The 20,379-nt window shown below is 42.9% G+C and overlaps 1 protein-coding gene across 6 annotated transcripts in view; it reads left to right on the top strand.

The window, feature by feature from the left end:
• NAPEPLD (N-acyl phosphatidylethanolamine phospholipase D) overlaps positions 1-20,379 on the top strand; it is a 56,715-nt gene that overhangs the window by 31,826 nt on the left and 4,510 nt on the right. For all 6 annotated transcript variants that reach the window (XR_008685226.2, XM_055420708.2, XM_055420712.2 and 3 more), the window contains 3 exons: positions 645-951; positions 15,180-15,826; positions 18,672-18,786. Coding sequence is in view for 5 of the 6 variants with exons in the window: in XM_055420708.2 (XP_055276683.2) it covers positions 645-951; positions 15,180-15,826; positions 18,672-18,786 (1,069 nt within the window). In the remaining variant the exon portion in view is untranslated. The remainder of the gene's footprint in view (positions 1-644; positions 952-15,179; positions 15,827-18,671; positions 18,787-20,379) is intronic.

The following is a 20,379-nucleotide window of genomic DNA, read 5'->3' as shown; positions in this document are numbered from 1 at the left end:
GTTGTGAAGAGTCTGACACGACTGAGCAACTTCACTTTGACTTTTCACTTTCATGCATTGGAGAAGGAAATGGCAACCCACTCCAGTGTTCTTGCCTGGAGAATCCCAGGGACGGGGGAGCCTGGCAGGCTGCCGTCTATGGGGTCGCACAGAGTCGGACACGACTGAAGCAACTTAGCAGCAGCAGCAGTAACAGTTTGTCTTCAAAGTAAAAATAACTAGGCCTTGTGGGGTTGTACTAAGTCATTGGAATTAGTGAAATATCCTGGAAGAACTAAGACAATTCTTCTTATTATGTGTTATTAACCATGATATTTTAAAAATGCAGATATGAAAGTATTACAGATTCATGAAGATACTTTATTCTATAGAATTTTATTGAAATGGAAATTTTTCATATATTTCAGTGCTGGCTGGTGAAATAGATTTGTTTTGAATTACAGTACATAAGCAATTTTTAAAATGTTTGGCAGTAATAAGTAAAACACCTTTTCTATTTAGCAAGCAGTAACAGTGGATTCTAAAGTGATATTTTGTAGGAAGAAAGTTTCAGCCTAATAGAGACATAATAGCATGTGTATGTTTTAACTTCTTTATGTTAAAACTCAGTATATTCTTCTTCCCTCTGCTTTTTTTGTTTTTAGATCTTCACCAAAGAACATGGATGAAAATGAAACCAACCAGTCCCTGATGACAAGTAGCCAGTATCCTAAAGAAGCAGTAAGAAAGCGCCAAAATTCACGGAATTCTGGAGGAAGTGATTCTTCTAGGTTTTCCAGGAAGAGTTTCAAACTGGATTACAGACTAGAAGAAGATGTAACTAAATCAAAGAAAGGAAAGGATGGGAGATTTGTTAACCCTTGGCCAACGTGGAAAAATCCCTCTTTTCCAAGTGTTCTCAGATGGCTGATAATGGAACGAGATCACAGCAGCGTTCCATGCTCCAAAGAGGTAGCGCTTGTCTTCCGAGTGCTGTGTGTTTGCTCTTTTTTTTTTAAATTATTTATTTATTTGGCTGCGCTGGGTCTTTTTTGCTGTGTGGGCTTTTCTCCAGTTGTGTCAAGCAGGGTCTACTTTCTAGTTGCGGTGCCCAGGCTTCTCGTTGGCAGCAGCTTCTCCTGTTGCGGAGCAAAGGCTCTAGAGCATTTGGGCTTCAGTAATCGCAGCATGTGGGCTCAGCAGTTGCAGCTCCAGGCTCTAGAACACAGGCTCAATAGTTGTGTTGCACAGACTTCGTTGCTCTGCAGCATGTGGGATCTTCCCAGGCCAGGGATCAAACCCTTGTCTCCTGCATTGGCAGGCAGATTCTTTACCACTGAGCCACCAGGGAAGTCCCATGTATTTGCTCTTAATATCTGTATTCCTTAACTCTGCTGTAAATTGTATCATGACACCCCAGTTAGGTAATCGAGCCCTTTTATATGATAAGGTTGTGGAGAGATGACATGAATAAGGTACCTTCACGTTCATAGTGGAGCAGCAAAGTGCATGTGTGTGTAACTAGCTCTGATCTGGTGGCAGTTGGAAGTAGAATGAACAGAATGTCTTAAAAGTGCAGGGAAGGAAGCTGTTGATTCTGACTGGTGGGATTGGAAATGGTTTTACAGAGGAGATGATCTTTGAGGTAGGCCTAGAAAGATAAAAAGTATTTGGCAATGGTTTTCCCAGTGGATGGTGGCATGAGGAAGGTCACAAAAGGTGAGAGAGCATGACGTGCTCCAGATGGTACTAACCCATGCTTTGGAATATGAATTATGAGGGTTAAGCCTAGAGTGCTTGGCTCTTCATTCTTGGATAAAGCTGCTAAAATTTTAAAAGAAATCATCAAATAACCTTCCACTCCTTTATAAACTGAGAGTAGGTTCCTGGCCTTTCAATATGCCAGTTATACTTACGATGAAACAAACTTTGGCCTATGGTTTCTTAGGTGAATGAGATTCCACTTTGGCTGGGAGTGGGTGGCTCCCAATTGCAGCGGGACTGTCTTCTCTTAGTTTCTGGCTGCTCTTCCTCCTGCCCACTTTGTCCTCTCTTTTCCAGCAATGCCTGTCCTGCCAGACATTGTGGGGAATTGAGAGATAAGGAAGTAGCCGTTGGAAGTGGGTGGGATTGGAAGTGGGAAGTGGGTGGGAAAAGAGTGGGGACATCCCTGAAGGCTTGATCTGCAGTGAGGCAGGAGGCGGGGAGTAGGTGGGTGGTGGCGACGTTGGATCTTTTAGGTGTGTCCATTTTCCTTTAAAGGATATGGAATTAAAAAACAAAACACAACCCATATTGTCACTTCAGTGCCAAGGAATGTGCATACTATTAATCCTCGTTTCGGTTCCGTTGCTCAGTTGTGTCTGACTCTTTGCGACCCCGTGGACTGTAGCCTAACCAGGCTTCTCCATCCATGGGATTCTCCAGACAAGAATACTGGAATGGGTTACCGTTTCCTTCTCCAGGGGATCTTCCCGACCCAGGGATCGAACCTGGGTCTCCCGCATTGGAGGCAGAAGCATTAACCTCTGAGCCACCGGGGAAGCCCACTATTAATCCTAGTTAGCAGAATTAACATGAATAATATTTTCCCAGCACTTTTTAAGAGTGAGTCAGGAGATTAATAAATAAAACCTTATTGTATGTTTAAACTTTGTGGATGGGAGGAACAGGAACATTTTTGTTTCTTCTAGAGAACCTGGTGTGAAGAGAAACATGGAGTCAAGCTGCGAGAAGGGCTTAGGGCAGGAGGCCAGGACGGGTAGACTGCCTGTTGGGTAAAACTCCTTCCTGGTATCTGGGCCGCAGCCTCTAAAAATGCAGCAGTAGTAATGGTGTCTTTAGTTTTCCTTCCTTTCAAAGAGGAAAGTAACCACATGAAAGCAGAAATACATCTCTGAACACTGACGATTTAGATAACTAGAGATTGGGTTCACTTTCTGCGAGCTCATCAGGCCAGTGCTTCTTCAACTCCACTGTTCAGATGCTAAAGCTCAAGCCATGAACAAAGCAGAAAGCACCCTTGCCTCCTGAGGCCTTAGGTTTAGTGGAAGAGAGACAGTAAATAAGTAAAGGATGTTGTGATACTGAAAAGTGATTATTGCTTTGAGGAATACCAAAGCGGAAAAGGAAATGGGGGGCGGCGTTGGGAGCCGAATTCTTTGATGAAGCATAAGCATTTTAAAAAATGTATTTATTTTTAATTGAAGGGTAATTGCTTTACAGAATTGTGTTGGTTTCTACCAAACATCAACATGAAATCAGCCATGGGTTTACCTATAATCCCCTCCCACTTGTACATCCCTCCCACCTCCCTCCCCATCCCACCCTATATTTTTTAAAGGCAGGAGTTTCTTGTTTCTTTGATTTTCAATTTAATTTTTATTTTATATTGGATTATAGTTGATTTACAAGCTTCTCGCCATGTAGGGTTTTATCGAAATATTGACAAGAGTACCCTATTCCTTACAGAAGATCCATGTTGATTATCTGTTTTATATTTGATGGTGTCTATATGTTAACCCCAAACTCCTAATTTATCCTTCACTGCCATGTTTTCTTGTACCTACAGCAGCCACCACTGAGCTTTGCAAGTCTGTGAGTCTTTCTGTTTTGCAAATAACTTCATTTGTATCATTTTTCCCTAACTGTACCTAAAAGTGATACCAGATTTTGTCTTTCTCTGTCTGACTTGCTTCTCTCAATATGATCATTGGAAGGGCCATGTACATTGCTGCAGATGACATAATTTCATCTTTTTTAATGGCTGAGTATATGTTCCCTTATATGTATCTGTACCACATTTTCCTTCCCTGTCTTCATCTATCTTTTTCATCTATTGATGGACATTTTGGCTGAATTCATGTGCTGCTGCTGTGAATAGTGCTGCAGTGACTGTTGGGATGCATTTGTCATTTCAGATTTTGGATGTCCCTGATAGACACGCTGGAGTGGTATTGCCGGGTATATAGTATATCTACTGTTAGTTTTTAAAGAACCTTCATACTGTTCTCCATAAAGGCTGTTACCAGTTAACATTGGAGGGTTCCCTTTTCTTCATGGCCTTTCCACCATTTATTCTTTTTTATTTTTTAATTTTATGTATTCATTCATTCGGTTTTGGCTGTGCTGGGTCTTCATTGCTGCACAGGCTTTTCTCGGTTGCAGAGAGCAGAGGGGCTCCTCTCTGGCTGCAGTGTGTGGGCCTCTCATTGCGGCTGTTTCTCTTGAGGAGCACGGGCTCTAGGGTGAGCGGGCTTCAGTAGTCGCGATGCGTGGGGTCAGTATTTGCAACTCCGGGACTCTAGAGCTCAAACTCAGTAGTCCCGGGACACAGGTTTAGTTGCTCTGAGGCATGTGGGATCTTCTTGGACCAGGGCGTGAACCCCTGTGTCCTTCATTCACAGGCAGATTCTTTACCACTGAGCCACCGGGGAAGCCCCCGCCAACATTTATTCTCTGTAGAATTTTTGATGTTGGTGATTCTGATTGGTGCAAGATGATGCCTCATTATACTTTTGATTTGCCCTTGGAAGGAAAGTAATGACCAACCTTGATAGTATATTGAAAAGCAGAGACATTACTTTGCCAACAAATGTCTGTCTAGTCAAGGCTATGGTTTTTCCCGTGGTCATGTATGGATGTGAGAGTTGGACTGTGAAGAAAGCTGATCGCCGAACAATTGATGCTTTTGAACTGTGGTGCTGGAGAAGACTCTTGAGAGTCCCTTGTACTGCAAGGAGATTCAACCAGTCATTCTAAAGGAGATCAATCCTGGGTGTTCATTGGAAGGACTGATGCTAAAGCTGAAACTGCAGTACTTTGGCCACCTCATGCAACGATTTGACTCATTGGAAAAGACTCTGATGCTGGGAGGGATTGGGGGCAGGAGGAGACGGGGACGGCAGAGAATGAGATGGCTGGATGGCATCACTGACTCGATGGACATGAGTTTGAGTGAACTCTGGGAGTTGGTGATGGACAGGGAGGCCTGGTGTGCTGTGATTCATGGGGTCACAAAGAGTCGGACACTACTGAGCGATTGACCTGAACTGAACTGAATAGTGAGTGATGTTGAGCATCTATTCCTGGGCTTTTTTCCTTAAAAGAGCCTTGTGAGTAATATTTACCAGTTGAAATGAGCTTCTTGAGAGTCACCCCTGTATTGTATTCTCTTTTGATTACCTAGGACAGCACATTGCATGAGGGAAAGTCATGAATACAATAGCTCTGCAGGCCTTGCGCTGCAATTCCTCACTCATGGTTTTCCAGCTGTTATTATGGGAAGTGTTCACAAAGGAGCAGCATTTCTTCTTTCCCAGCACTGGTCACAAAGGGCAGCTAGAAGATTAGGGCAAGTCTTGCTCCTGGGTTGTTAATGGGAGCCCACTGTGCCACAAGAAACACCCACCTGGGCTATGTTTCGACACTTTCACCCCTTACCCTTCAGCCTGGGTCAGATCTCATCCCCTGCCAAACCGCTGTGTTGAGCTTGCTGTCCTCTGTAGGTGGGGACTCCAAGGAAGGAGGCTGTAGGTGGGAATGCCTGGAGCACCAGGAGACATGGAGGTCAGGTGACTTTTCAAAGCTGTTGCAGCCCAGAGGGTCTATTATGTTTTCCCTGCACTGAGCTTAGCTTAGTTTTCCGATGGCCCTCCTGGATCAGGACATTCTGGTCTCATTACAGGGTTCAAGGCACCACAGGTCCAAGGGGGTTACTGTCTTGGCATGTCCTTCCCAGCTCCCTGAGCCCCATGACAGTCCAGCTTTACAATCCAGGTGCCTCAGGCTCCAGGGATGAACTACCAGCCCTGAAAAGTCAGGAGTGAGGCGGGAATAGAGTCTGCTGCTTCCCTGTTTAGGTTGTCATTTAACTTTTAGTTTATGTTGGAGTTGTTCAGTCATGTCTGACTGTTTGTGATGCCATGAACGCAGCACACAGGGCTTCCCTGTCCATCACTGTCTCTGAGTTTGCTCAGACCCACGCCCATGGACTCGATGATGCCATCCAGCCATCCTCTGTCTCCCCCTTCTCCTCCTGCCCTCAACCTTTTGCAAAATCAGGGTCTTTTCCAATGAGTTGGCTCTTTGCGTCAAGTGGCCAAAGTATTGGAGCTTTAGCATCATTCGTTCTGATGAATATTCAGGGTTGATTTCCTTCATGATTGACTGGTTTGATCTTGCTGTCCAGGGGACTCTGAAGAGTCGTCAACGCTATAGTTCAAAGGCATCAATTCTTTGGCTTTCTTTATGGTCCAGCTCTCACATCCATACATGACTACTGGAAAACCCATAGCTTTGACTAGACGGACCTTTGTCAGCAAAGTGATATCTCTGTTTTTTAATGTGCTGTCTAGGTTTGTTATAGCTTTCCTTCCAAGAGGCAAGCATCTTTTACTTTCATGACTGTGGTCACCATCTGCAGTGAGTTTGGAACCCAAGAAAATAAAGTCTATCACTGTTTCCATTTTTCCCTCATCATTTGCTATGAAGTGATGGAACTGGATGCCATGATCTTAGTTTTTTGAATGTTGAGTTTTACACCAGCTTTTTCAGTCTATTCTTTCACCTTCATCAAGAGGGTCTTTAGTTCCTCTTCACTTTCTGCCAAAAGGGTGGTGTCATCTGCATATCTGAGATATTTCCCCTAGCAATCTTGATTCCAGCTTGTGATTCATACAGCTTGGCATTTTGCATGATGTACTCTGCATGGAAATTAAATAAGCAGGGTGACAATATACAGCATTAATGTATTTATCTCCTAATTTTGAACCAGTCTGTTGTTCTGTGTCTGGTTCTGTTGCTTCTTGATCTTCATACAGGTTTCTCAGGAGGCAGGTAAGGCGGTGTGGTATTCCCATCTCTTTAAGAATTTTCCATAGTTTCCATAGATTGTGATCTACACATGGTCAGTGAAAGAAGTAGATGTTTTTCTGAAATTCCCTTGCTTTTTGTATGATCCAGTAGATGTTGGCAATTTGATCTCTGATTCCTCTGACTTTTCTGAATCCAGCTTGTACATTTGCAGGTTCTTGTTTCATGTACTGTTGAAGCCTAGCTTCAAGGATTTCAAGCATTACCTTGCTAATGTGTGAAATGAGTGCAGTTGTGTTGTAGTTTGAACATTTTTTGGCATCGCCCTTCTTTGGGATTGGAATGAAACCTTGCCTTTTCCAGTCCTGAGGCTACTGCTAAGTTTTCCAAATTTGCTGGCATATTGAGTGCAGCACTTTAACAGCATCATCTTTTAGAAAAAAGCTCAGCTGGAATTGCATTACCTCCATTAGCTTTGTTCGTAGTAATGCTACCTAAGGCTCATTTGATTTTACACTCCGTGATGTCTGGCTCTAAGTGAGAGGCTGCACTATCGTGGTTATCCAGGTCATTAAGATCTTTTTTGTATGGTTCTTCTGTGTATTCTTCCTAACTCCTCTTAATCTCTTCTACTTCTGTTAGGTCCATACCATTTGTCTTTTATTGTGCCCATCTTTGCATGAAATGTTCCTTGGTATCTCTAATTTTCTTGAAGAGATTGCTGCTGCTGCTGCTAAGTCACTTCAGTCGTGTCTGACTCTGTGTGACCCCATGGACAGCAGCTCACCAGGCTCCCCTGTCCCTGGGATTCTCCAGGCAAGAACACTGGAGTGGGTTGCCATTTCCTTCTCCAATGCATGGAAGTGAAAAGTGAAAGTGAAGTCGCTTATGTCTGACTCTTAGCAACCCCATGGACCGCAGCCCACCAGGCTCCTCCGTCCATGGGATTTTCCAGGCAAGAGTACTGGAGTGGGTTGCCATTGCCTTCTCCAGAAGAGATCGCTAGTCTTTCCCATTCTGTTGTTTTCCTCTATTTCTTTGCATTGTTCTCTTAAGAACACTTTCTTATCTCTCCTTGCGATTCTTTGGAACTCTGCATTTAGTTGGGTATATCTTTCCCTTTCCCCTTTGCCTGTCGCTTCTCTTCTTTGCTCAGCTATTTGTAAGCCCTCCTCAGACAACCATTTTGCTTTATTGCAATTCTTTTTCTTGGGAATGGTTTGTGTCACTGCCTCCTGTACAGTGTTATGAACCCATAGTTCTTCAGGCACTCTGTCTACCAGATCTAATCCCTTAAATCTATTTGTCACTTCCACTATATAATCATAAGGGATTTGATTTAGGTCATACCTGAAGCCCTAGTGGTTTTTCCCTCCTTTCTTCAGTTTAAGTCTGAATTTTGCAATAAGGAGCTCATGATCTGAGCCACAATTATTTCAGGGCTTGTTTTTGCTGGCTGTATAAAGTTTCTTCATCTTTGGCTGCAAAGAATATAATCAGATTTTGATATTGACCGTATGGTGATATCCATGTGTCGAGTCATCTCTTGTATTGCTGGAAGAGGGTATTTGCTATGACCAGTGTGTTCCCTTGGCGAAACTGTGAGCCTTTGCCCTGCTTCATTTTGTTCTCCAAGGCTAAACTTGCCTGTTACTCCAGGTATCTTTTGACTTCCTGCTTTTGCATTTCAATCTCCTCTGATGAAAAGGACATCTTTTTTTTGGTGTTAGTTCTAGGTCTTGTAGGTCTTCATAGAACTGTTCAACTTCAGCGTCTTCGGCATCCGTGGTTGGGGTATAGACTTGGATTACTGTGATGTTGAGTGGTTTACCTTGGAAACGAACCAAGATTATTCTGTCATTTTGAGAGTGCACCCAAGTTGCACTTTCAGGACTCCTGTTGACTGTGAGGGCTACTTCATTTCTTCTAAGGGATTTTTGCCCACTATAGTAGATATAACGGTCATCTGAATTAAATTCACCCATTCCAGTCCATTTTAGTTCACTGATTCCTAAAATGTCGATGTTCACTCTTGCCATCTGCAGTTTGACCACTTCCAATTTACCCTGATTCATGGACCTAACATTCTAGTTTCCTGTGCAGTGTTGTTCTTAACAGCATTCGACTTTACTTTCACCACCAGACACATCCACAGCTGGGCATCATTTCTACTTTGGCTCAGCCTCTTCATTCTTTCTGGAGCTGTTTCTCTGCTCTTCCCCAGTACATATTGGACATGTGCCGACCCGGGGGGCTCATCTTTCAGTGTCATATCTTTTTGCCTTTTTATACTGTTCATGGGGTTCTCATGTTGGAGTAGAGTTGATTAATATGGTTATGTTTGTTTTAGGTGTGAAGCACCTTGATTCAGAAATACTGAAATGTGAGTCTGTTTTCCAAATTGATGGATTTGTATCGGTTTTTCGATGGGTCATGGAGGTGCTTTCATATGCTATTGGTCCTTATCTGACTTGCTTCTAATAGTATGAGCTTTTCCAGATGCATCACTGTCGTAAATGGTCTGATTCATTCTGTTTCATGGCTGAGTAATATTCCCTTGTATATGTGGACCCTGTCTTCCTTGTGTATCTCTTTGCTGATGGACAGTTTGGTCTTGACTTCCAAGTCTGGGCTATTGAAATCATGTTGCAGTGAATTTTCAGGTGTACACATTTTTATAGTTTCTTTCAGATATGTGCCCAGGAGTGGGATTACAGATAATTTAGCTCTAATTATTTTTTAAGGAACTTTCATAGTGTCTAACTGGTGGCTCTTACCACTTTACTTTCTGAGGAAAAGGCTAGGATGGTTCCCCAGCATTTATCATTTGTAAAGGTTTTAATGATGGCCGCTTTGAATGTTGGGAGGTGATCCCTCGTTGTAGTTAGAATTTGCATTTCTCTACTAATGAGCTATGGAGGTGACTTTGGGCTTTTTTTTTTCCCCCGATAGAACGTTGTGACTAAAATTTACCTCATTGCATATCCTGAAATTCACCCTCTTTTGTACTTTCTCGTCTTTACCTACCAGTACATTTCTCTCGGGGAGGTTTCATGAAAAGTTCCGCAGGTCTTATGAGGCAATTCACCTCAGCACTGGTTTTCCAGTTGTTATGGGAAGCATGACCAGGCACAGCAGTATTTGCTCATTCCAGGCACTGGTTCTACAGGGAACAAGAAGACTAGGGTAAGACCTGCTCCTGGGTTGTTCCTGGGAACCCCGGGTGCCAGAAGAGAGGCTGTCTCAATTCTTCCACCCTTTACCCTTAACCCTGGGACACATCTCAGTTTATACCAAGGATGGTTGCTGTCCTCTCTTGTGGGGTCTCCAAGGAAGGAGACCAGAGGTTTGGTCCCTGAGCACCAGGAGACGTAGCATCTAGCTGACTTTTCAAAGCTCTTGCACCCCAGCGGGTGTGACTTGTTTTCCATGCACTTAGCTTAGCTTACTTGTTGGATGACTGTCCTGCATCAAGACAGTCTGGTCCCAGTCTGAGGTTCCCGGCACCACAGGTCCAAGGGGGTTGCTTTCTTGGCACATCTTTCCCAGCTCCCTGAGCCCCATGAGAGTCCTGCCTTAGGATCCAGCCCTCAGACACCAGGGATGAAACAGCCAGGTATGTGGGAAATAAAGTCAGCTTTTTTCCCTTTTGAGATTCCCTGCAGTGTGGAAGACCTGGGTTTGATCCCTGGGTTGGGAAGATCCCCGGGAGAAGGAAATGGCAACCCACTCCAGTATTCTTGCCTGGAGAATCCCATGGATGGAGGAGCCTGGCAGGCTACAGTCCATGGGGTCACAAAGAGTCACACATGACTGAGCGACTTCACTTTCTTTCCCTTTTAGATCGTCGTTTTTTAGTTAATGTTGGAAGAGAGTTGATTAACACTGCCACGTTTGTTTTAGGTGTGAAGCAGCTTGATTCAGTTCACTGAGGTGTACGTCTAGTCTTTCTCGGACTGTTGTCTCATATAAGTTACTCCACAGTGTTGGGAAGAGTTCCTGTGCTAGACAGTAGATCCAGACTTTTTTTCCTATTTTATACCTGTCAGTGTACAGATGTTCATCCCAAACTGCAAGGTTATTCCTCTTTCCCAGCTTTCCCCTTTGGTAACCCTAAATTTCTTTTTTTAAGCCTGTAAGTCCGTTGCTGTTTTACGAATCGGTGTTTTGTGTCAGTTTTTAGATTGTTCTTGGGGGTGACAGCATATGCTAGTGCTCCTTTTCTGACTTGCTTCTCCTTGGATGAGTTTCCCTGTCCATTGTGACTGGACTGGCCTCACTGCGTGTCATGGCTGAGTGCCCCTTTTATATCCATCTGATGTCTTCCTCATATCTGTTTGATGATGAACGGCTGGGGCCTGGCTTCCAGTTCTTAGCTCTTGAAAGCATGTTGCAATGAAACTTCAGGTGAAGGAATTTCTTCTCATTACAGTTTCATTCTGATATAAGCACAGATGTGTGATTACAGATCAAATGTAGCAATAATTAGTTTTTTAAGAAACCTGCATAGTGTCCTCTGTGATGGCTATTACCAGTTTAGCTTCCGAGCAGAAGGCTAGGATTCCTTTTCCCCACACCTTCCCCAGCATTTACTGTGTGAGGAGTTTTTAATGACGGCTCCTCTGATTGGTTTGAGGTGACCCTTCATTGTAGTTAACATTTGAATTTATCTACTAATGATGGATACTGAGCATCTTTAGTATTTGTCTTTTAGTAAAAACCTGAGAAAAATCTACCTCTTTAAATTGGCTTCCTGAGATTTAGCCCTGTTTTGAATTTTCTTTCAGTTACCTGCCTGCATGCATGCTACTCCTCCGAATTTTTGCAACCCTATGGACTGTAGCCCTCCAGGTTCCTCAGTCCATGGGATATTCCACACAGGAATACCAAAGTGGGTTGTCTTTTCCTCCTCCAAGGAACCTGCAAATTTCTCCAGGTGATTAAAAGCTTTGCAGGCTTTCTGGTGCAATTCAAAAGAACGCTGGTTTTCCAGTGGTACTTACAGAAGTGTCCACAAGGCGGCAGCATTTTTGCAGTCCCATCTCTGGTTTAATAGGGCCAGGAGGTTAGGAAAAGCCCTGCTTCTGGCTTGTCCCTGGGAATGCCTGGTGTCAGAAGAAATGCCCTGGAATGTCTCAGTACTTCCACCCCTTACCCTTTCCTCTGAACAGATGTCAGCTTATGCCAAGGACTGGTGCTGAGGTTTCTATCTTCTGGGCTAGGGTCTCCAAGGAGGGAGGCTTCTGTGGGGACCCTGGAGCACCAGGACATGTGGAAGCCAGGTGATATTGCAAAGTTATGCAGCCCAGAGAGTCAGTCGTTTTTCCAACCCTTGCTTACCTCCCTAGTCCACTGACCCTCCTGCATCAGGACAGTCTGGTCCCATCCCTAGGTTCCAGGCATGACAGGTCCAAGGGGGATACTCGCTAACCACATGCCTCCCAGCTCCCTGAGCCCCATGATTGTGCAACATGAGTATACAGCCAGCTCAGGCGCCAGGGGTGAAATACTAGGCCCGAGGAGCCAGGCATGTGGGGAACTGAGTCAGCTTCTTTCCCTTGTAGATTGTCGTTTTTCGTTCATGTGAGACTAGTGTTGATTAACACTGTTGTGTATGCTTTAGGGGACAAGCCTCTCGATTCACATATCGTGATGTGTACACCTAGTCTTTTTTGGAGTCTTGTCCCATATAGGTTATTCCAGTGTTAAGAAGTTTCTCTGTGCCAGCCAGTTGGGCCAGGTTTCTTACTGATTTAGATCTGTCAGTATGTAGGTGTTAATTCCAAATAGATTGTTTCTTCTTTCCTCCCAGCATTTCCCTTTTGATACCCTAATTATCTACGTTTGTGAGTCTGTTTCCCTTTAGAAATTGATGTGTTTGTATCTTTGGTCAGGTGAGAATTTTTGTTGCAAATGTCTGATTTGAGTTTCATGGCTGAGTAACTTTCCCTTCTATGTACCCCGTCTTCCTGAACCATCCTGTGCTGATGGCCAGTTTGTTGCTGGCTTCCAGGTGTGGACAGCATGTTGCAGTGAATGTGAATACAGATCAATGTAGGTCTGCTTACCATTCATGGAAACTTCATAGTGTCCTCCTTCAGTAGCTTTACTGGTTTCCCTTCGGAGAATATGGCTAGCATGTTTCCTTTTAACCAGCTCCTTTCTAGGATTGATCATAGAGTTTTTAATAGTGGACACTCGACTGTTCCGAGGTGATCCCCCATTGCAGTTACCAGTGGCATTTCTATCCTGATGAGTGCTGGTGTGTTCCTCTTACGTTTGTGTGTTTTAAAAGTTTATTCATTTTACTTGGAGCATAATTAAACTATTCTGATTTTTTTTTTTTTGCCAGACTTCATTGTGAATCGGCCATAGGCATGCATGTGTCCCCTCCATCCTGCACCCTACTCACGCCTCCCTCTCAGCCTGTCCCTGCAGGTTTTCCCAGAGCACCAGCTTTGCATGCCGTGCTTCATACATTACCCTGCAGTGGTCATGTATTTTACAAATTATAATGTGTGTTTCAGTGCTGTTCTAATAAATGATCCCAGCCTTGCCTTCCTGCACCGAGTCCAGAAGACTGTGTCTGCTTTCCATCTGTTTCCTTTGCTGCCCTATATGTAGGATCGTTGGTACTATCTTTCAGGATTCCATATGTGCTTTAATATATGGTCTGTCTTTCTCTGTCTGACTTACTTAACTGTATAATAGGCTTTAAGTTCATCCATCTCATTAGAACTGACTGAAATGTGTGGTCTTTTTTTTTTTAATAGCTATGTTCCATTTTGTGTATGTACCATAAATTCCTTATCCATTCATCTCTCAAAGGACAGCTAGGTTGCTTCCACATCCTAGCTATTGCAAATAGTGCTGCAATGAACATTGGCATACATGTGTCTTTTTCAATTCTGGTTTCCTTGGGGTATATGCCCTGTAGGGGGATTGCTGGGTCATATGATAGTTTTAATTTTAGTTTTTTAAGGATTCTATATACTGTTCTCATAGTGGTTGAAACACAGAAGAGGAAGTGGACAATTAGGGTAGAACAATTAAGTTTCAAGATTAAGTTCGGACAGAAACCTTTTCCATCACTCCCTGCTGATGTGTCCTTCCCTGTTCCATCCTGCACATGGATGGCACAGCTTTAGCCTTTACTCTGAACTTCCTAGTCCAAGCAAAAATCGAAGCATGAATTTTCTCCCAATGACAATCAAATTAATAAGGCAAATTGCTCTGGAAAAGAAGAGCTTTTCCTGGTACAGGGAATTGAAATGTTTCTGGGGTGAGTGGGAAGGTGGGGTGGAGGCTGAGTGGGTACCCAGTTCTAAAGACAGCCCCATGGGATATACTTGGCAAGTTTCACCAGTGGCTTCCTGGGAGAGACCTCAATGCAGCTCAGTGGCAGAACAGCAAAGTGCAGTTTGTGAGAGTTTTATAGAACCCAGGAATATGACCCTAAAATGAGCTCCCCTGGTGGCTCAGCAGTAAAGAACTCACCTGCAGTGCAGGAGCTGCTGGAGATGCGAGTTCAGTCCCTGGGTTGGGAAGATTCCCCTGGACAAGGAAATGGCAACCCACTCCAGTATTCATGCCCAGAGAATCCCATGGACAGAGGAGCCTGGCGGGCTACTGTCCATAGGGTCGCAAAGAGTCAGAAAAGACTGAAGTAACAGCATGCATGCATGTATGATCCTAAAACACAGCTTCTTGTTGCTTAACCCAAGGATTAAATGTAGAATAACCTAAGGAGTAGTACTTAACACATTTGTTGTAGTTACTGGTTCACACCTGCTTACCCCCAAAAGTGATCATCTTATTACGTCAGGACAAGTTTCACTTTGGTTTGATTAGTGGTAGGAAACTTCAAAGGAAAGGAATGAGGAGAATCATCTTTGCGTGTGATTGTACAGCAGTGATCACAGTCCTCTGCTTTGAATTCTGTGTACTCAGAAAGTTAGCTTCATAAGAGATCCAGGATCTGCACTTATGTTGTCAAAGGTTTTCTTTACTATTTCTAGAGGCTGACCTGAGGCAGTTTTGCATTAGCTGAGCAAAGGGACTGCATCTAGGTCAGCTTCTGGCACTTACAGAAGAGAGCCTTTACAAATATTTAATAAACTCAGCAGTACTCAAAGTTTTAAATTTAATTTTCCCTTTGTCAGTTGTATTTGCGAGTAAGATCTTACATTACTATATAGTGATTACTGTGTCTGATTCAGAAAGAAGTATATGCATTTTCAGTAGAAAAGCAAAAGAAAAAAGATTTATCAAATGACTTCAGTTCTCAAATAAGCCTTCTCTCTATAATTTAGGTCAAAATGTGCTCATGATGATATATACCTTCTGTTTGTTTTCAAATTAACTGCTGCCTTTCTTTGTATACATAGGAGCTTGATAAAGAACTCCCGGTGCTTAAGCCATATTTTATTGATAACCCTGAAGAAGCTGGAGTGAGGGAAGCTGGCTTAAGAGTCACATGGCTGGGACATGCGACAGTGATGGTGGAAATGGACGAGCTCATCTTGCTCACAGATCCCATCTTCAGTGCTCGGGCCTCCCCATCCCAGCACGTGGGTCCCAAGCGGTTTCGCCGTCCCCCGTGCACTGTGGACGAGCTGCCCCGGATAGACGCAGTCCTTGTCAGCCACAACCACTACGACCACCTGGACTACAATTCTGTCATCGCTCTCAATGAGCGATTCGGTAACGAGCTGAGATGGTTTGTGCCTTTGGGGCTCCTGGACTGGATGCAGAAATGCGGCTGTGAGAATGTGATCGAGCTGGACTGGTGGGAGGAGAACTGTGTCCCTGGACATGACGGGGTCACCTTCGTGTTCACGCCTTCCCAGCACTGGTGCAAAAGGACTCTGATGGATGACAACAAGGTTCTCTGGGGCAGCTGGTCTGTCTTGGGGCCTTGGAACCGATTTTTTTTCGCAGGAGATACTGGTTATTGCTCTGCTTTTGAAGAGATAGGAAAAAGATTTGGCCCTTTTGACCTTGCAGCTATTCCCATTGGAGCGTATGAACCAAGGTATGTGGGTGTCCAGAGAAAGCATTCCTGCTACATGGCAAATCAGCTGGACTCAAAGTAGTCATGATACATGTAATTTGTGATTTTATGGGTGGTCTTTGTTATATATTGGGTAGGGGCTTGTGCGTCAGACGCAGTTAAAAATTTTTTTTTAAATTCTAAAACATTTTAATTAGTCATATCAGTTAAATAATTATTCAAAATCAGAAGTTATATTGCCAAGAAAAAACAGCACAGTTTAAATAATTACTTTACCTAGCACAGAGTTCATGTACTATTCCGACTAAAATTAAACCCATCAGCCAATAATCAAATCTGACCCCGGCTTTGCCTTTCACATGGAAGGTACTCTCCTTATAGAAAGAACCACCTTTTGCTCCATGACTGGACTGCCCCCATCCCCTGCCCTGTGTTGAGGGCAGAAACAAGCAAGGGCTTGGCCTTTAGCCTCAGTCCCTGGTGATGGTCTCACTTCAGTCAGCAATGAAGTCAGTCGGGTCAAGACAGAGTTTCACAACTCAAGGTTTCACTGGCCCTCCAACCTCTCTGCACTCGTCACCTGACTTCAGAGCAGATAAAGGTCACGCTAGCATTTGAGACCCATCCATGGCCTATCTTTTCCTTAACACTATTTAAAGAAAAAAAGAAGTGATTTCAATGAACTTGGTTAGATTTCAGTGGACTGTGGTTGATATCTACATGTGAAGAGGAAAGAAACACAGAAAATAACGCGATAAGGGCTAATTTTAAAGGGCTTTCATTTTCCGAGGTGCCTGTGCAGGTCAGTTATGCAGACAGAAGGGCATGCAGGGTGGCATTTTATTTAGGCAGTCCTGCAAAGAGAAGAACACTGACACAGAGATGAACTGAGCAAATCTGATCATTTGTTTCTGATTTTGTTACACTTAAAACTTTAAGTTCATCGTAAACCATTTCATTACTATTTTTATTAATGCTTATTTCTCCTTTTTTTCCTCTAGTTTCTTCATTTAAGGGACTAGACATTTTTACCTTATTGAAAACTATTATGAACCAGTAACACTGCCAGAATTTCCCTTTTCCACATCTAATTCTGAATTCTAACGAAATCTCTCAAAATATCAACCTGTTTACACATCAATTTTATATGGTATTGATCCTTATTCAATGTATCTTCTTAGTATATTAGAACAGTTCTTATATGTAATTGTGAAAATAAATTTTCATATGTAGCAAGATACATGTGTCATATATAGGTGATGATACAATGTGTACAGCCTGAGCGCACAAATGCACTCATATAATTCCCTTCCTGCTTGCATCGTAGTTGTCTTGTTCCTAAGATGGGAAAAGGATCGGGGAGGGGACACTATTTGCTCTAAATAATTAAATCATGGTAGCCTCTACTCTGCAATCCAGTTATCTGGTCAGTACTAAAGTTTTAGAAATAATGTTATCAGCAACATTTCAAAGTCTATAAATGTAAGACAATTACACCTAAAATGATTTTCAGTGATCTTAGAACATTTTCATCCTTACATCTGGGATCCCCTGTCATCAAGTTTCCTATCCAAGACAGGTAGGATTTTAAGTTCTTTATTTTTTATACTGGAGTGAACATTTTAAATTTATTTCAGACAGACATGAAGGTAGAAAGGAGTATGTGTATTTCTTTGATTTGAAGTACAAGTTTCAAAAACTCAGTAGAAACACCTGATTCCACAGTAGAACCAGTAGAAACGGTTTGCATCCGGCCCTGACTCTGAGTGTCAGGAGACACAGCAGAGCAAGTGCTCTCTCGTCTGCTGAGCAGAACCAGGGGCTCTGTCCTCAGCCCTGCGGCTCCTCACCATCAATAACACCCCTTGAGCCGCTGCAGACAGACTGGCTTTTCCATAGTGTCTCTAAAAACCGGAGCAGCTCCCTGCTGGATCCAGGTCGCTTAAACTGCAGCATCAGCTGACAGTAGCAGACCTGGGATATAAATAATGTGAAGACACTGTTGTTTTTCTAAAGTGGTGGCTGGGAAAGCAAAGGATTTACTTGTAGATAGTACACTATATTTTACTTACCAGAAATAATTCTTTGTCCCTAAAGTGCTGGTTTTGTCAACTAAATCGGTGCTGTATTTGATGCTTTGAATAAACTGTCTTGTTTACTCCTCACAACACCCCAGTGAAGTGGGAATAGCTACTATTTCACAGACAAGGAAGATGCAAGCTGGAGAATTTGAAGTGGCTGCCAAGGCATTCCCAGGAATTGGTAGAGCCAGGTTCACGCCCAGGCCCCCTGTCTCCAGAGCTCTGCTCTTCCCAGGCCTGAGGCAGCTGGCCAGCATTTCTACACTCTGTCCAGTCCCCTGAAGTCCCCTTTTTTCTTACCAAACCACACACCTCATCTTTGGTTGTATGATGTTAATTAAATCCTTGATTAGTAATTGGATTTTATTTTTGCTCCTGATATTACAATTTATACAGTAATTTTTGTTTGCTTTTCACTTTAGCATGTTAAAAAAATGGTTTCTGTAAGTTAGGTTATTTTGCAACTGAAGTTTTCATTTTTAATTTGTTACCCATTATTCTACTTCTTTGATTAATACCAAGACTGCAAGATATCTTTTTAAGATAAGACATTTCTTCAGAATAAATCCTCAGTAAAATGAAAATACATGTTAGTCAAAGGGGAGTTTTGCTTGAGACTTACCTACTGTATAGCAGTTTGTACAAAAAATATTTTAGTGGTCTGAGGGAGATTGTTTTGACTACTGTGACTTACTCCTGTGTAGAATCTTAAAGGCTGATGAAGCAGTAATTAGAACTGAGTGTATATTTCAAAGGCTATATTTAATAAATTACTGTTTTCTAAGGTGGTTTATGAAGTACCAGCATGTAGACCCAGAAGAGGCTGTAAAGATCCACATTGATGTTCAGACTAAAAAGTCTGTGGCAATTCACTGGGGAACTTTTGCCTTAGCAAATGAGGTAAGTACGACTGGTCACAGTAACTCACCGTGTGTCTGACATGGGATAGGATGCAGGCATCAGTGTGCCTGGCAGTGTGTGCAGAAACCAGACTAGAATCTGAACCTGCGTGGTCATCACAGTCATCAACATGAATTACAGTGGTAAATTATTAATTAGTAAAACAATATTTATATACAGTGAAGAAAACCTCTTCATTGCATGGGGTCTTTTGAATTATTTACATAACCAAAAATATGTGTGGTCTTAGGAAATAGGAAAATGAATCATCATGTCATTTCTCTCAAGGCAGGCTTTTATTTCAGTGGAAGATACAAGATATGTACAGAATTACTCTAAAAGTGTTACAAAAAGTGGGACAGATAAAGGGGTCTCAGAGTCAAGGACTGTTACTAATTGAAGGGATCAGGGAGAGCTTCATGTAAGAGATGACATTTAAACTTGGCTGTGAGAAGGTAAGGGAGAAGGCTTCTCAAGAGGAGGAAAGTGTGGGCGTGGAGAAGGTGAGCAGTGAGTTCAGCCAGAGTGTGAATGCTGTCAAGAGCAGCAGGGGAAGGAAGGCTGGACAGCTTAGAACTTTTCAGAAGTGTTATTTGTCCAGTAAACACGGATTCTGTGTCTGCTGTGTGCCAGGCACTGGGATAAATAAATGGTGGTTTTATTCTTAAACTAGTAGAGAAGACTTGATTTTCCTATAAAGTACCTGGACCCTAGAACTCTGCTACTAGGCAGAGTTGTGGGATCAAACAGAAGCTTAGCAAAATGCTTTCTCTCCTCTGCTGGAGCCAGGGCCTGTTCTAAGCAAAACTTAGAAACGGACAAGCGAACTGGGCTGCTTCTCCTTGCTCTCTGTGGCACCTTCCCCATTCCAGGGCCTCTCTGCAGGAGTCCTGTGCTTTTTAAGCTTTCCGTCCCTCTCGTCTGGCCTGCCTTCTCCCCTGGCCTGCCTTCTCCCCGGTTGCATCTTATTCCTTAATTAACACACTGCCTGCCCCTCCCATCAGAATTCCCATTCTGCAGTGCTGCGGTCCTGACCTTCACTGTTGGTGGGGACACAACAGAATCCATAGCTGAATGACCACGAGCATAGGAACAGTGAAGGAAGAGTATGTGTTTCTGTGTATTTGGAGAAACACAAGTACACAGCTTTACTGCTGTATTTAGTGGCAGTGTCTTATTCTATGTGTGTGTGTGTTCCATATGTATATAAATTTAGATATGAGTATGCTTATTTATGTTCCATATATATTTCAGCAACTTAGATGAAGTAATAGTATTTTATTAAAGCCTGCAGACAGAAGAGTCAAAGATGAGTCGTAGATTTTTAACAAGTAATTGGAAAGATGGTTATGCTCTTGACTGAGGTGGGAATTTGAGGAGAGGAGAGGAGCGAAAAGCCTCAGTCTTTAAGAGTTATTGTATTATTCAGTCTTCGGGAATTACTCCTGTTAAAAATCTAACCTTCATCTTTACTTCTTAATGAAACATAAAATACAAGCTCATTTAGTCTTTTTAACATTAGTTGTCTAAATCTGACAACTGCGAGTTTGCTAAATAAATTATAAAGAATTTGTAGGGAGGATATTTAGCCTA

Source organism: Moschus berezovskii, chromosome 3 (assembly GCF_049115385.1).
Source record: "Moschus berezovskii isolate FMDL1 chromosome 3, NW_MosBer_1.0, whole genome shotgun sequence".
NCBI classification, from domain to species: domain Eukaryota; kingdom Metazoa; phylum Chordata; class Mammalia; order Artiodactyla; family Moschidae; genus Moschus; species Moschus berezovskii.
This window is presented reverse-complemented; position numbering and strand designations above follow the sequence as displayed.